Here is a 14,697-nt window from a genome sequence, read left to right as displayed (position 1 = left end):
AAACTAAACTAAACTAGTGTTTTGCTTGTATTTACTGCTACCTTGGAAAACCTGCTTATTGTACATATTGTATTGTATATTATGATTTCGAATCCTGCTGAATCAGTTACTTGTGTGTGCTTCCTGAACGTGATTGCTGCTGCAAACTCTGACCAGTCAGGTCAGCTTCAGCACTTATTGCAGCCTGATTCAGCACAGCTGATTGGCGGGTGGATTGGCCTGCCGGAATACCCCAGTCAGCTGTTCCAGGCTGCAGGGATTGCCACAGACCATCACTGCCTCCATGCCTCGCGTTTTTGGCCTCTGGTTGGCGGGGGACTACATTCAGTGTATAGGATGCACCCAAATTTTCACCCTCTTTTTGGCGAGGGAAAGGTGCATCTTATACTCTGAAAAATACGGTAGGTACGCTATCTATTTCAAATACCACAAAGGTTTCGACAGACAAAACTGTTCCATGAGTTCACTTGTGTCCCCCACTGTGGCCAGTTTCTACACGGAAGAGGTGGAAACCAAAGGTTTAAACTCCTTCATAGGAATTCCACCCACTCACTGGTGTAGGTATGTGGCCGATATCTGGGTCAAGATAAAGACACGGGGATTGGAGGCCTTCACTAAACACATCAGTTCTGTGGACAGATACATTAGGTTCACTCAGGAAGATGTCAAGGAAAATAGCCTGTGTTTTAAGTGCACCTTAAGGCAGACAGAAGCCTCAACGCTGAAGTTTACAGACAGCCTCCCCACCCAAGAGAACAGTGTTTACATTTTGATTCTCACCACCCACGGGAGTCATCAGAAGTGTATACCTCTGGGCTGAAAGTTTCCCTGCCAGCAAGGAGGGAAAAGAAAAAGAACTAAAATAAGACAAGGAAGTTGTTGGTGGCAGCAGGGCAGTGGCGGCAGCATGGTGGCGCAGCGGCGGTGGCAGGGCTTCGGCGGCGGTGGCACCCTGGCCCAGTCCTGCAGGGAGAGCTGGGCATAGTGAGGCTGGGAGGCACGCGAGCTGGAGACAGACAAGTGCTCACGCAACCTCTCTTCCCAGCCGGGCAGAGCACCATGCGGCGTAGCCCCTTTGGGATATTACTGAGTGGCGCTCTGCCCGGCTAGAAAGGGGGTTTGCCGGGCGGCTGCTCATGAGCGTGGTCACCTCATGGTGGCTTTGTTGCGCTGCTGCGACAGCGCAACACAACCATTTGCCCTTGAGGCTGTGCCCGCTCTTTGGGCGCCTGCTCGCAAGAGAGCAGCCACTTGGCAACCCCAAATAAATACACCTTCCCTGATAATATGACCCAAGCAAAATTTGGGGGGGTCAAAAGAACATAAGACCCTGTCTTATTTTCGGGGAAACAGAGTAACTACACACTTTAAACCACAAAGTGCACCAAGCTTCTCCACTCCAAGGAGACAACGCAAACTGACACAAACTGAGCAATGTGACGTATGCGGCACAAAGCAGTGAGACGTGTGCAGAGCTGTACGTTGGAGAAGCAAAACAACCACTTCACAAATGCGTGGCGCAACATAGAAGAAATCCATCGGGAGAAGATTCCGTATTTGCATTTGAAAGACAAAGGTGGCTCTTTTGAAGAGGGAGAAAGTCCCCATTCTGGACAGAGGACCACTGGCTTTAAAAAGGGCTCAAAGAGGCCGTCTATGTCAAAATTAAGCAGCCCTCCCTCAAAAGAGGGGAAGGGGTTTGACGCCATCTGTCTCCTTTTTACAACAGACCTTTTGGGCAATCGCACGACGCTTCCACGCCCATCTGCAGTCTGATTCAGGTGACTCTGAGGATGCAGGTGAGGCCCTAAGTGGCCTCGTGCTGATCTTATCCGTGGCTAATTGTCTGGGCCGGGTCTTTCTACATCTTCTGCTCTTGCACAACTCCTGTGAGTTGCTCCACGCCCTTTATAGGGTCAGCTGTGATGGTGTTCTCGGATGGCCTGGTTTCTTTTTACCGCTCTCCCTCCCGAGCAGAGTTGCTTTCTCCAGCGGATTCCCTTGCACGACGCGGGCAAAGTAACGCCGTCTTGGGGTTCTGCCTTCCTAGTGACACGCCTGGTGTTAGGCGCTCCAGGAGTTGCTCGGTTGCTTGTTAGTAACTGTGGCTACGCAAGGAATATGTAGGACACTCCTCCAGTCCCACAGCTCAAACGAGTCGATGTTCTTCCACACCGTGACCCGTCAAAACCGCGGTCCACTAAAGCGCGCCTGATTAAAGCGCGTACGTGACGTCATCAGCAGCGCGACAAATATGACCGCGGAGAAAAAAGGGCGCTTTAAAAAGAGCTTTTAAAGCAAGCCGATTCACGTGCTGTTTTCGTCGCGCTGTGATGACATCACGTACGCGCTTTCGGCGAGCGCGCTTTCGTCTACCGCGGTTTTGTGGTGGAACCCCTCAGAGGATCTGGCGCTCCCTTCTGTGACCAGAGATTTTGGGTCACAATTCTTGCAAATCCCAGAATTTCCTTCCCAGGAAATTCCACAACCACCCTGGGGATTTCAGCTTCAACGTTTTGTTGTTGTTGTTGTTGTTGTTGAGAAACTTTTTTGTTTTCCTTTGAAGACATTTCACTTCTCATCCAAGAAGCTTCTTCAGCTCTGACTGGATGGTGGGGGATGGAAGGATTGATATTCCTTGGAGGTTTATCTCTGTCCTCAGGGTCCCCTGAGTGGTGCAAATGGGGGTGGAGCCTCCTTGGAACTGCTGAGAGGACCCTGTTGTAGACTGGAGGTAGATGATTTTGTATCCCTCCCCCTCTGTTGAGAGAGAGAGAGCTGTTGGCCTCTTCGACCCCTCCTTCAAACCAGCCATCCTCTCTGTCCAAAGTCTCTTCTGTCTTTTAAATGCAGATGGACCCTTGAATCTTCTCCTGATGGGTTTGTTTTCCTGGGTCAGTGATGGAGAACCTTTCTTGACTTGCATGCCAAAAGCGGGGTGGGTGGGTGGGTGAGTGGGAAATGCAAGGGGTTCTGCACAGGCGTGCCACATCAACGACCCCAGCGCGCATGACCAGCGCTTCCCCCCCCTCCGCACCATTTTTGGCATGCTTTTTGTGCCCTCCCCAGGCTCCAGAAGCTTTATAGGAGCCGGGGGGGGGCGAAAAGAGCCTCCCCCACACCAGAGGCCCTCTGGAGACTTCAGGAGCTTCCCCGAAGCCTCCGGAGAGCAAAAAACTGGCCCTAGGGGCAAACCGGAAGTTTAGGAACGGACTTCCGGTTTTCTCGTAGGGTCGTTTTTAGTCCTCCGGAGGCTTCAGGGAAGCTCTGGGGAGGGCGGGGGGGGGCTCTTTTCACCCTCCCCAGGCTCCTATAAAGCCTCTGGGGCCTGAGGACGGCGAACAACGGCCTCCAATAAAGGCTGAATTCAGCTGACAGGGCAACCCCTCGCGTGCCGTGACAAGTGGCTCCGTGTGCCACCTGTAACACGTGTGCCACGGGTTCCCCATCCCGGTTCTAGGTTGTGCCATGGGTTTTGGAAGTGGTGGTTTTGTTTCCCCAACGGACAGATCTGCACATGGACTGGAGTGGATATCTGACCATCCCCATAGATGTTTGTTGAGAAATGCGCGACCTGAAGACCCTCGCGATGCTTTCACGCCACCCTCCGAGGGCTGCCCGTTACTTACCTTGATTGCATGAATAATTCTGGAGCTGTCAACCCCGCCAGGTGGGCCATTCTACGTCACGTGAATCTGTGCTTTCATTGTGTCGCTATGCAGGTAGTGTTCGACTTAATGGCCATTTGTTTAGGGGCGGTCCAAAGTTACAATGGCACTGAAAAAAAGTGACTTACGACCGTTTTTCACACTTAACGCCCGTCGCAGTGTCCCCACGGACACAGGATCAAAATTCAGGCCCTTAGCAAGTGACTCATATTTACGACGGTTTTATGTGATCCCCTTTTGGCAACCAGTCAATAGGGAAACCCAGATTCACTTAACAACTGTGTAACTCACTTAATAACTGCGTTGATTTGCTTAACGACTGTGTGAAAAGGAAGGTGGGCAAATGGGGCAAAACTCATTTAGCAACTGTGCTGCTTAGCAACGGAAATGTTGGGCTTAATGGTGGCTGCATCAACACCGAAAGAAACTCCTGGGACGTTATTTTAACCAAAGTATAACTTTTTTTTCTTTTTTCTTCTTCTTTTTTAGATACATTTTTATTCTTTCTAAACAAAACAACACATACAGAACAAAGCAAGAGAAGAACAAAAAAAAAACACTTTCCTCCATTTCATCAGGCGTGTCGTTTGGTTCCAGGTTTTTGTGCATCGATTCTTAAGATTAAGAATAACATCACTAGTTTTGCATTAAACATAACTGGATATTTCCCTGTCCTTGAGCATTATGTGTTCAAATTACCATTAATATTCTTTCATTTGCAACAATCCTTGTTTCCTTGAAATCATAATTATCTATCAAATAACAATAAGTCTTTAAAGTATTATAACGTCACCTATCTCCAAGGAGGAAAAGCGAAGAATAGAACAAAGAATTTCCATTAGTTTATAATATACATTCATATTTTCAATTAACCACAGTGTCACCAATCATCCAGAATTCCAAAAATAGTTTCCCATTATTAATTATTAAGCCATATAGTGATTAAGTATTTAAATCATGCATGTATCCATTATTCCTTACATCATCATTGATCTGTTTAATATACAAAGATCTTACTAATATAAAAAGGTCACTACATACAATTATACCCAGGTATTCAAATCATCCCACTCTTATACATTAAAATCATTATTGTCCTTTATATACCATATAAGTAGTACTCTATATCGTAACAGAAAGAATAAAAAAATACAACTTTACGGATGGATCCATACAGGGACGGAAGAAGCAAAACTAGCTCTGAGGTTTTTGCACACAAAAAAACAGCCTACAGATAATCCAATGCATATAAACATTCCCTTAGCGAACATTCGAAGTTATGCAATAAGCATCTCCTAGTATTTACAAAACTAGGAAAGTTTCCCCTTCCCATCTCCTTCCTTCCCTTCTTTCCTCCCTCCCTCCTTCTTTCCTTCCTTCTTACCTATCTACCTTCCTTCACTGCTTTCCTCCTCCTTCCATCTCTCCCCTCTTTCCTTCCTTCCTTCCTTCCTTCCTTCCTTCCTTCCTACCTACCTACCTACCTACCTATCTACCTTCCTTCACTGTTTCCCTCCTCCTTCCCTCCATCCCTCTTTCCTTCCTACCTTCCTTCCTTCCATCACTGCTTCCCTCCTTCTCCTTCCCATCTCCTTCCCTCCCTCGCTTCCTAGCCCAGGAGGGGACGGGGGGGGGGAGGGCCAGAGGGCTGCAGGCTAGTGATGGTTAGGGACCTCCTAGGACGGGATACCACCAGGAGAGACTGAGAGGAGTAGACGATAGTAGGGCGGCTCTGCGCGTGCCTGGAGCTCGGGAGCTCGCATTCTCTGATATACCGGTACCCGCGGGGAGGGGGCGGGAGGCGGGGCGGGGGCGGGGGAGGGCCTGGGAGATAAAAAGGAAGGCAGCTGGCGAGGCCGGGCAGGGATCGGGCCATGGAGGCGCTGCGGGTGGCCGCGGGAGTGTTGCTGGAGCTCTACGAGCTGCTTTCCTACAAGTTAGGGACGGCCACCCGGTGCCGGAACGCGGTCAGCCTGCGGGGCAAGACGGTGCTCATCACAGGTAAGCTGGGCGGGAAGGGGGGTTGATGGCATTGCCTCTCTCATTTTCTTTCTTTCTTTCTTTCTTTCTTTCTTTCTTTCTTTCTTTCTTCCTTCCTTTCTCTCCCTCTCTTTCTCTCCCTCCCTCTCTCTCTCTCTCATCCTCCCTTCCATAAGCCCCCCTCTTCCTTCCTCTCCCTCTCTTTCTTTTTCTTTCTCTCCCTCCCGCTCTTTCTCTCTCTCTCTCTCTCTCTCTCTCTCTCTCATCCTCCCTTCCATAAGCCCCCCTCTTCCTTCCTCTCCCTCTCTTTCTTTTTCTTTCTCTCCCTCCCTCTCTTTCTTTCTCTCTCTCTCTCTCTCTCTCTCTCATCCTCCCTTCCATAAGCCCCCCTCTTCCTTCCTCTCCCTCTCTTTCTTTTTCTTTCTCTCTCTCTCTCATCCTCCCTTCCATAAGCCCCCCTCTTCCTTTCTCTCCCTCTCTTTCTTTTTCTTTCTCTCTCTCTCTCATCCTCCCTTCCATAAGCCCCCCTCTTCCTTTCTCTCCCTCTCTTTCTTTTTCTTTCTCTCTCTCTCTCTCATCCTCCCTTCCATAAGCCCCCCTCCCACCTCAGGGGCTCCGCGCAGATCAAACTCCCGGAGCAAAAGCACAGCGCGAAGGTCCCAGGGAGACGCGGGTGGAAAGGCGACCCCAACCCAGGTTTCTCCGCGGAGTTTCTGCCCCATCCCGGTCCAGCTTGAGCCGAAGGCGCTTCAGGCGCAACCGAGAAAGTCCGGCCAGAAAAAGCCCCTCGGGGACAAAGCGGGTCAGGACTGAGCCAGGAGGCTCCGCAGAGGCCAGCCGTCCCCGGGGCTTCCTCGGACGGAAGGAAGGAAGGAAGGAAGGAAGGAAGGAAGGAAGGAAGGAAGGAAGGAAGGAAGGAGGGGAGGGGAGGGGAGGGGAGGGGAGGGGAGGGGAGGGGAGGGGAGGGGAGGGGAGGGGAGGGGAGGGGAGGGGAGGGGAGGGGAGGGAAGGAAGGAAGGAAGGAAGGAAGGAAGGAAGGAAGGAAGGAAGGAAGGGGTGCAGTTGTTATTTCTGCAGCCCTAAGTATCCCTTGGAGTCTGTACCTGTGTGGTTCCTGTACTATACCAGACACGAAGGAGGATCACTTAGCTACTCTCACCCGTGCATGCATGCAACCATTGAGCTTCAAATTATTTTGCAACTTGTGTTAGTAAAGTGACATTCTGCAGAGCCAGTGTTGGGAGACTTGCGCCATCCTCTGGTCAGACAGAAGCACTGCATCCCATTTTTAGAAATGCTTTCCATTTTTTTATTATTGTTTTCGTTTACCACCCATCTCAGTGCAAAGCGACCTTTTCAAAGGCCTTGTGGATGCTGCAAGGATTGTGAATTGAAAAACAGTTATAAATCACCTTTTCAGCCCCGCTGTAATTTTGAACTCTCACTAAATGAATGGTTGTAAGTCAAGGACCTCCTGTATTTCCCCTGAGTAATTTTAAGATTTAAGATTAAGATTTAGTTTATTTGTATGCCGCCCTTCTCCGGGAGGGACTCAGGGTGGCGAACAACTCAAAAGGGGAAAAGGGGATACAAACACAATACACGTAATTAAAATACACAAGAGTCACACAATCATACAAGTCGAGAGGGGAGGGGAACTCATCAACCCCAGGCCTGCCGGCACAGCCAGGTTTTAACGGCTTTTCGGAAGGCCTGGAGAGAGGTGAGGGTCTGAATCTCCGCGGGGAGTTCATTCCAAAGGGCCGGAGCTGCCACGGAGAAGGCCCTCCCCCGGGTAGTAGCCAGATGGCATTGGCTGGTAGACGGAACCCGGAGGGGGCCGACCCTGTGCGATCTAACGGGTCTATGGGAGGTAATTGGCAGCAGGCGGTCTCTCAAGTACCCAGGTCCAATACCATGAAGGGCTTTATAAGTTACGACTAGCACTTTGAAGCGTATCCGGAGACCGATCGGTAGCCAGTGCAGCTCGCGGAGGATAGGTGTAACGTGGGTGTACCGAGGTGCACCCACAATCGCTCGCGCGGCTGCATTCTGGACGAGTTGTAGTCTCCGAATACTCTTCAAGGGCTGCCCCATGTAGAGCGCATTGCAGTAATCCATTCTTCTTTGCTGATGCAAGACTGCTCTGAAACGGTTGTGAAAATCGTGCCCTGAGCCACCGTATCTCAACCTGTGCAATTCTAAGATGTTGCTTCACTTTAATTCTGGGAGTTGCCAAGGTCAGGAAACCCTGCCAGAGAAATGCTTCACCGTGTGACACCATAACAACTACAAGCACAAATACAGACTCAGCTCCTGGATCCCCGTCAAAGGCTGGGCGATCTCGGTGAATCCTTTCTCTGCCCTTTCCTAGGTGGGAATAGTGGGATCGGGAAGGCCACGGCGGTGGATCTGGCCCGGAGAGGCGCCCGCGTCATTCTGACATGCTGCGACAGAGTGAGAGGAGAATCGGCTGTGTACGACATCAGACGGGTAAGTGCCTGGCGTGCGGTTTTCTCCTTTCCTCCGTTCTTCTGCATTCAGGACAGGTGTTTTATTCATTTATTTTGTGTGCGGCATCTAAAGAAGTCATGTGATCCCTTATATGCAACACAGATAAAATACGCTATACAAGCAAGTGGAAATCTATGTTTAAATGAATCATCAACACATACGTATATATATCAAAGAAGTGGAGAGTCAGACAAGACAGTGTGCATCTTCGCTTTCTTTCCAGCTGCCATGGAAATGGTGGGAGAGGGAGCAACAGGCATTTGGCGGGGGTTGGGGGAGGGCACGAGGTGAAAGTGGAAATTTTGAGAAGCGATGAGGCTGCCAGCTTGGGTTTTGTTTACCATCCTCAAGGCCAACGGTATGACGGTACGCAGAAGGAAGGAACGGTGCACCTGAATCAAAGAATTTCCCAAAACATCATCTTGGCCAATGATTGGACTCTGGTTGTCTGGCTATTGTGGGGTGGGCTCTGGGGTTTGTTTCAATTTGGTGCTTCGTGTATTTGTGCTTCAGATCTTGCCTGAGTTAGCCGTATTCAGTTCTTTCCTAGTAAACACACCTTTTCTCTAATTCTTTGGAGTCGAGGGTTTTTCTTTCTGAATGACTGAGCAGAGGCAACCATGACAGTTGTTAAGTCAACCAGGCCTAATTTTTTGCCAGGGTTGTTAGGCAAATCACTACAGTTGCTAACCGAATCACATGATCGTTAAGTGAATCCATTCCCCCCCCCCCCCCGGACTGGCCTTGGTTGTCTGAATCCTCTTGGGACAATCACAAGTAGTGATCACATGACCCCAGGACACTGCCACCATCGGAAATATTGCTAGTTGCCAAGCGCCCAAATTTTGATCAGATGGCCATGGGGATGTTGCAAGGGTCGAAAGTGTGAGTGGTTATAAGTCAAGGACTGCCTGTATCATTTTATTACGCACCACCCAAAGAGATTGCTAGGAGATGAGGAGACCTACGTAGAAGGTGAGTAAACTGGATCGGCCTTGGAAACTGCAGCGGATCCCAGAGCTCAGGATGCCTTCCACTCCTTTTCCAGGAAAGTGGGAACTCGGAGGTGATCCTGATGATCCTGGATTTGAAAAACCTGAACTCCGTGCGAGCTTTTGCGCAGATCTTCTTAAAATCGGAGCCCCGTCTGGACATCCTCATCAACAACGCAGGTGGGGGCAGAGCAGACCCTCCCCAGGGTCTCCGGGCGAGGAAAGGGAAAGATGGTGGCTGTCTCCAGCATTCCTTTGGGGATTTGGCCGTAACTTGTGAAGCAGCTCTCTCCCATTTCTGACAGTTTGTTTTTTCCGTGACCCGACAAATGTGTGAACGACAAAAGCGCGCCGACAAAACCGCGGCGCTAAAACCACGATGTCAAAAGTGCGCCGACAGCAGCGCACCGACAGAAGCGCAATTTAAGTTAAGGTAAGGTTTAGGGTTAGGGTTAGGGTTAGGGTTAGGGTTAGGGTTAGGGTTAGGGTTAGGGTTAGGTTTAGGGTTAGGTTTAGGGTTAGGTTAGGGTTAGGGTTAGGGTTAGGTTTAGGTTTAGGGTTACAGCGCACTTCTGTCGGCGCGCTGTTGTCGGCGCGCTTCAGCGCTCATTCGTCGGCGCGCTTTTGTCAGCGCGGTTTTGTCACCGAGGTTTAGTCAGGCGCATTATTTTTACAAGTAAGGAAGTGAACAGATTCAACACAACTTTCTCCTCCAGTATTTTCTCAAACAACAACCCCTTGGGGTGGGTGGGATCAGAGCCGCCCGGTGATTGGCCCAAAGTCACTCCTGTGACGAATGCGATTTTACGTTTTTTTGTTCACTATCAGGTGTTTTTGCTAAAATTTCCGAGTAAATGCCTTTTTTTCTTTGACACAAGTAGTACAAATTGCAGCCAATTTGTTTCCAAGCACACAACATGTGATCCTGTGACCAAGGGGGAGCCAGTGGAACTTCACAACCGAGTCATAATTACCTTTCGGTTATTACGTCCGTGGTAACCTCCAATGATCGCGAAAGGTTGCGCCGTAAGCCTACATCTTATTTTTCTGGCAGGAGTTGTTAAATGTGGCCAAACCATCGATGACTTTAACCAGAATTTCCAGGTCAACCACTTGGCCCACTTCCTGCTGACCCACCTGCTCCTGGACCGGCTGAAGCGCTGCGCCCCGAGCAGGATCGTAATCGTGGCCTCGAATATGCATTCCTTTGGGGAAATCGACTTTTGGACCATCTACAAGCCGGTGGAAGGGATGTGGCAGGTGATAAAATCGTACAGCAGCAGCAAACTAGCCAACATTCTCCACGCAAGAGAGTTGGCCAACCGGCTGGAAGGAACCAACGTCACCTGCTACGCGGTTCATCCAGGTGAGTAAGAGTCCGGCTCCAAGGCGCCCCAGATGGAGCCTCTCCCAAGTCCTTCAGTGACTCCGCCAGGCATTTCTCTCCCACTGAGGCTCCCTCAACCCGCTATGCAGAGCTCAGCTGGGGAGGGAGACATCTCCCATCCTCCTGGGTCCAGAATCCTAGAATCCTAGGGTAGAAAGTATCCCTGGAGGTCTTCTAGTCCAACCCCCTGCCTAAGGCAGGGATGAGGCTTTCCCCAGTCTCTTACTCCTCTTTGTCCTCCTCCTCCTGCCTTTTTTGTTCCTCCCATCCTTCCCTTTGCTCCTCCTCCTCCTCCTCCTCCTCCTTTTATTCCTTCTTTTTCTCCTCCTTCCCTCTTTCTCCCTTCTTCTCCTCTTCTTCCTCCTGTCCACAAACTCCACTCCCTTCTAGCACTGATGATGTAAGATAGTTGGGTGATGAAACTTCAACACTTCCACACTTCAATCCTGAGCTATAAATATCCTATCAGAACATTATTATTTCATGTTATCTATTTGAATGTATTACCACCTCACTGCAGTGGATTCATGTCTTCAAAGCAGCTCACACATACACACACATGTACAGACGTAAACACGCAACCACATATGCCCCATTGGCACTCGACGTCAGCTCTTGGCCTTCTGAAAAGTTTTCTGGGTTGCCCAAATGGCCCATGATTCCGGGGGGGGCAGTGGGGGGTCCCAGCAGACACTACTACCAGTTCGCTCAGTGGCGCACTGTTCGTGCATCACAGTACAACTAAAATTGCTCTGCACATGCGCAGAAGCAAAAAACAAGATGATGGCGCCTACAACCCCAGCAAGAGAACCGGTTCGGGGGGCGTGACAGGTCACCAAGTTACTACCAGTTCGGCCGAACCAGTCTGAACCGGTAGGAATCCACCACTGGGGGGAGAGGTGTTGTGCGGAGGGTTCATATGGGAAACCCCCCCCCCCCAAAAAATCTGGACAATCTTTCCTCTCCACCCTACTTTAACAGCCTTTGTTTTCAGGATTTGTTCAAACCGAAATTGCTCACTCCCATCCCCGTTGGGTAATTTGGCTGCTGCGGACCATCAAACCGTTCCTCCGAGGTGGGAAAAGTGGTGCCCAGACCTCCATCTACTGCGCCACCGAGGAGGGAATCGAGAGGCTGAGCGGGAGGTATTTCGTGGACTGCCTGCCGAAGGTGCCCTGGCCACAAGCCTGCGATGACCAGGTGGCCGAGAAGCTCTGGGAATTCAGTGAGTTGCTGCTGGGACTGACCACTTCAGACACGGAAAAACAGAGGCGGCATTTTGGGTAACTGAAAGTGGGCGTCCAATTACAGATAGTTCCTGATTCATAATCATTCATCTCGTGACCATTCAAAGCTATAACACCACTTTAAAAAAGTGAGTTACAGTTTTTGCACTTAGGACAGTCACACCATCCAAATTCGGGCACTTGGCCACCCACATGTATTTGTGACGGTTGCAGCATCCTGGCACCACGTGATCTGTCATTATCTGTGACCTTCCCAGCAGCCTTCCTACAAAGCAGAGGCAATGGGGGAAGCCAGACTCACTTAACGACTGAACGATTTGCTTAATAACTGACGTTGTTCACTTAACAACCATGGCCAAAAAAGTTGCAAAGTCGGGCGCAACTCATTTAACAACTGTGTTGCTTAGAAACAGAAATTCTGGTCCCAGTTGTGGTTGTACTTCCTGTAAACCAGGAGATGAAACTGTGGGGAATACAACCCCCCTCCCCCCCCCACACACACCGAGGGGTTTTTGGCACAGCTGAGACAAGCATTTAATTCCCGATAAAGTCATTGTGGAATTCATTGTGGGGATTAATAGCTGGAGTAGTGAAAGGTGGTACAACGAGTAAGCACACACAATTGTAGCTAATTACTTGAAGAGAGCTGGCCACTGCCTGAGGTAACCTGGGCTGTGATTGGTTGCTGAGAGTGAAAAGGGGGAGTTCCCTGGTTTCCCGCCTTTTTTTCTCTGCCTGCTGTGTGCACCCTGTGCTCTCTGATTTACCTCAGGATGTCCCTGCTGTGTTGATTTCTTGTTTTCTTTACTGTAAATATATTTACTTATACAAAACCAGTTCGTGTCAGTCTTTCTCACTCCATTTGGACACCGGCTGTGCAATTCCCTGACAGGTTATGGGCCGAGAAATGCACAAAGTGCCGGTAATATTTTTCTGAGGTAAAAGTTTCTTCGTGAACCTGTGGGAGCTTGAGGATGACTGGCCTGTGAGGACAGCGAGATGCTCTCTGTGACAGCAGGAGGATTTCATGTGGCTCCTCTTGGTGAAACAAATGATCTCTCATGGAGGCTAAAAATGGAGATGTTTCTGTAGAGGAAGATTTGTGGACTCTTTTAAGCAATCATCCAGTAGATCTCAATAAGGAGGGTCAAAGAAGAAATGAAAAAGCAGCTGGCATAATTTTGTGATTGGAAGATATCAAGTAATACTCGCATTAGCACTTAAACTTATACAATGCTTCATAGTGCCCAGAAAATTTTGCTCCGTACGCGTGCGCATTTACGCTTAAAAAGGTCTGCGCAGGCGCATTAAAAGGGGGGGGGATTACATTTTTTCAATGAAGATTGTTCTGCGCATGTGCAGAACAGAAAATAAACCTGAAGCGGTAGAAACCCACCCCTGCTTTACCGCCCTCTCTAAGCGGTTTACAGAGTCAGCCTATTGTCCCTAACAATCTGGGTCCTCATTTTACTCACCTCGGAAGGACGGAAGGCTGAGTCAACCTTGAGTTTGGGAGATTCGATCTGCAGACGGTGATCAGCAGAAGTAGCCTGCAGTACTGCACTCTAACCACTGCACCCCCATGGCTCATACAAGTAGTCCTCGACGCGTGACCATAATTGAGCCGCACATTTCTGTTGTTAAATGAGACATTGGTTAAATGCGTTTTGCCCCATTTTACAACTTTTCTTGCCAGAATTATGAAGTGAATCACTTCAGTTGATAAGATAGTAACCCAATTGTTAAATGTGGAGACTCTAGAAAGAGTGCAGAGAAGAGCAACAAAGATGATTAGGGGACTGTAGACTAAAAGATATGAAGAACGGTTGCAGGAACTGGGTATGTTTATTTTAATGAAAAGAAGGACCAGGGGAGACAGGATAGCAGCCTTCCAATATCTCAGGGGTTGCCCCAAAGAAGAGGGAGTCCAGCTATTCTCCAAGGCACCTGAGGGCAGAACAAGAAGCAATGGGTGGAAACTAATCACGGAGAGAAGCAACTTAGAACTGAGGAGAAATTTCCTGACAGTGAGAACAATTAATCAGTGGAACAAAAGTTGCCTTCAGAAGTTGTGAATGCCCCAACACTGGAGATTTTTAATAAGATGTTGGATAACCATTTGTTGTGGTGTAGAGTTTCCTGCCTAAGCAGGGGGTTGGACTAGAAGACCTCCAAGGTCCCTTCCAAATCTGTTATTCTACTCTACTCTACTGTAATTATGAGCTCTTTAACTCTTTAGCCTTTTGGAGGAAGAACAGAAAGTATTGGAAAGGAACATCGCACCTGGGGGAAGCAAAAGTAATTTACACCCCAGTAAATTCCAGGTAGATAAACGATGGGAGAGAAAGTAAAAGGATTGTAAAAGGCTGCTTTGCATGTGGAATCTACTCAGCATATCCAGAGACAATTGCCCCATCAGGAGATTAAAAGTTTCAAGCAGGAGAGAGGGAGCAGAAGAAGGAAGACACACAGATTTCTGCCGTGAAGGCAAAAACATGTGGTGTGGTTGTGGGATGGTGGGGCTAGTGAGCAGAAGGTTTCAAAAAATAAGCATTGTAACAAAACAGTTCAGCATATTCACCACTGCTTTGAATGTCTCTATATTAGCAAAGAGTCTTTTAAAACTTTAAAAGTGAAACTAATTAGTAAAGATCTGTTGGCTGGCTGTGAGGCAAAATAATTCACTCCCTTTCTTTGAAGTTTTGAAACTCCGTATAATTAGATAAACATTATTACTCAGCAATTCAACTGGCTCGTCACCATTTTAGACGCCTCTTTAAATAGATAAAATAACGGAAGAGGATCTTGTAAAAACAAAGAAGCTAGGATTTAAATAAACAATTAATGCTCTCGCATACGAATTCTGCTCGTTTTGAAATCAAGTAATTCAATCTTTGAACTGAGTGGGA

At 48.8% G+C, this 14,697-nt stretch overlaps 1 protein-coding gene across 1 annotated transcript; it reads left to right on the top strand.

The window, feature by feature from the left end:
* The first annotated feature begins 5,488 nt into the window (after window positions 1-5,488).
* LOC148042372 (dehydrogenase/reductase SDR family member 13-like) lies at window positions 5,489-12,123 on the top strand. Its single transcript, XM_087702860.1, has 5 exons — window positions 5,489-5,669; window positions 8,023-8,141; window positions 9,211-9,334; window positions 10,209-10,520; window positions 11,536-12,123. Exons 1-5 carry the CDS (start codon window positions 5,543-5,545, stop codon window positions 11,826-11,828), a joined length of 975 nt encoding a protein of 324 aa, XP_087558986.1. The 5' UTR covers window positions 5,489-5,542; the 3' UTR covers window positions 11,829-12,123.
* The last annotated feature ends 2,574 nt before the right edge of the window (window positions 12,124-14,697 follow it).

Source organism: Thamnophis sirtalis, unplaced genomic scaffold, assembly GCF_051295495.1.
Source record: "Thamnophis sirtalis isolate CommonGarterSnake01/CBP01778 unplaced genomic scaffold, rThaSir2_p1.2 scaffold_17, whole genome shotgun sequence".
NCBI lineage: Eukaryota > Metazoa > Chordata > Lepidosauria > Squamata > Natricidae > Thamnophis > Thamnophis sirtalis.
The sequence above is the reverse complement of the archived record's forward strand: the minus strand, read 5'-3'. Positions and strand labels throughout refer to the sequence as shown.

Excerpts from the sequence above, each read along its gene's own strand:
- LOC148042372 (XM_087702860.1), top strand. The coding sequence starts at position 5,543 with ATGGAGGCGCTGCGGGTGGCCGCGGGAGTGTTGCTGGAGCTCTACGAG. Across the intron at positions 9,335-10,208 it reads CATCCTCATCAACAACGCAG|GAGTTGTTAAATGTGGCCAA; the intron begins GTGGGGGCAGAG and ends TTTTTCTGGCAG. Across the intron at positions 10,521-11,535 it reads CTGCTACGCGGTTCATCCAG|GATTTGTTCAAACCGAAATT; the intron begins GTGAGTAAGAGT and ends CTTTGTTTTCAG.